The sequence below is a fragment of the Trichechus manatus genome, unplaced genomic scaffold (genome assembly GCF_000243295.1).
Source record: "Trichechus manatus latirostris isolate Lorelei unplaced genomic scaffold, TriManLat1.0 scaffold00017, whole genome shotgun sequence".
Classification (NCBI taxonomy): domain Eukaryota; kingdom Metazoa; phylum Chordata; class Mammalia; order Sirenia; family Trichechidae; genus Trichechus; species Trichechus manatus.
The window spans coordinates 13,905,210-13,906,840 of record NW_004443953.1 but is presented as its reverse complement, the minus strand read 5'-3'; the positions used below and the strand labels follow the sequence as shown (position 1 = coordinate 13,906,840).

The 1,631-nt window shown below is 30.7% G+C and overlaps 1 protein-coding gene across 2 annotated transcripts in view; it reads left to right on the top strand.

Moving 5' to 3' along the window:
• BVES (blood vessel epicardial substance) overlaps window positions 1–1,631 on the top strand; it is a 37,053-nt gene that overhangs the window by 6,667 nt on the left and 28,755 nt on the right. For both annotated transcript variants that reach the window (XM_004372426.3, XM_004372427.2), the window contains exon 3: window positions 1,366–1,490. In XM_004372426.3, coding sequence (XP_004372483.1) covers window positions 1,366–1,490 — 125 coding nt within the window. The remainder of the gene's footprint in view (window positions 1–1,365; window positions 1,491–1,631) is intronic.

The following is a 1,631-nucleotide window of genomic DNA, read 5'->3' as shown; positions in this document are numbered from 1 at the left end:
TTAAGCATTTTAAAACAGAATTTTGGAGGGTGAATGCACCAAGGAGATCATCTAGTCCATTCTACAAATGGGGAAACTAAGGCCTAGTAAAGTTAAGATGGTGAAAAATGACAGAACTAGGACTGTAATTCAGGTCTTCCAGCTGCCCAGTTAGTCCTTAAATTATATTACCCTGTCTCCTTTAAGCAATAATATTTAAACTTCCTTAAGTATTTGCTATGAGGTATCATTTAAAGAACATTTCAATTTTTACATTTTGGGCTATTATTGAGGTACCCCAAATCATTCTGATAAAATTAAAAAATTACAAATGAATAACAGTTTGTCATTTAATTAGGAAGTTAGCTTTTATGTGTGCATGTGTGTCATTGATACATTTGTATCATATTGACAGTTTTATTTTAAATTAACAATACATATTAACTCTCCCACCATAAACTTGATCGAAAGAAACTTGAGATATTTTGTCTAAAGATAAGAGAATCAATAAGAAAAAGCAAAATGATTTCATAGATAAATGGATAATCACCAAGTTAAAAATTCATACGGATAAAACGTTTTTGTAAAATATTCAGCTTCACCAGTAATCATGGAAATGCAAAATACACAACTTCTCACTATCAAATAGGAGTTTTCAAATTTTATAATATTGACAACTTGATGCTGGCATTCCCTACTAGTAGGAGTGCAAATTTTTATGAACTTTTGAGAAAACAATTGTTCAATATCATAAAAAACTATAAAGTTTATTCACCTTGATTTCAGGGAACCCATCCTAAGTAAGCAGTCAGAAATACAGTAGATTTTTATATACAAAAATGTTGTTGCTACTTATATTACCAAAAATTATACCCTAAAAATTTCATCTGCCCAACAGTAGGAGGAGGGCTAAATAAATTTTAGTTTAATTAATTGCAGTCATTAAAAACCATGTTTACGAAGAATTTTTAATGAAATGGGGAAATCAATGCAGTAAGTAAAAAAGTAGATTTTAAAATTGTATATGCAATTGGTTTGTCACCAGGTAAAAATAGGTTTGCTACCAGGTAAAAATGCATAAAGACTCTAGGGAAGTACAAAATGGCAATGGTGGTTGTCTTTATGCAGTAGAATTATGTATCTTCCCCTCTCCCCATTTAAAAACATTTTCCATGCCTTACACATTTTCTGCAACAAAGCATGTGTTTTCTTTTATAATCAGACAAAAACCAAACAGGAACTTAGTGTGATATTTGGTTTTTGTAATGCTTAAATATTTAAAAAATGTGTTTGATTTGTTTTATTCACAGAGGATAACACATTTATTCGGCTCTATGCTGATGCTGTATTCTAGACATCTAACATGTTAACTGTGTTGTTCAACAGGATGTACCTTTTATATCGTCTGGGCCACTCTCTACCGATGTGCCTTGGATATAATGATCTGGAACTCTGTGTTCTTGGGGGTCAACGTTTTACATCTTTCATATCTTTTGTACAAGAAAAGACCGGTAACTACTAAAAATTAATTAATAAGATAGTGATTTTAAAGCTAAAAATCTTGTAAAAGTACTTTGTTCAAACTTGAGAATGAACACTTAACATCTTTAGTCCCTTTAATATCATTTCTCTGAATATTAGACTTTCTGTTA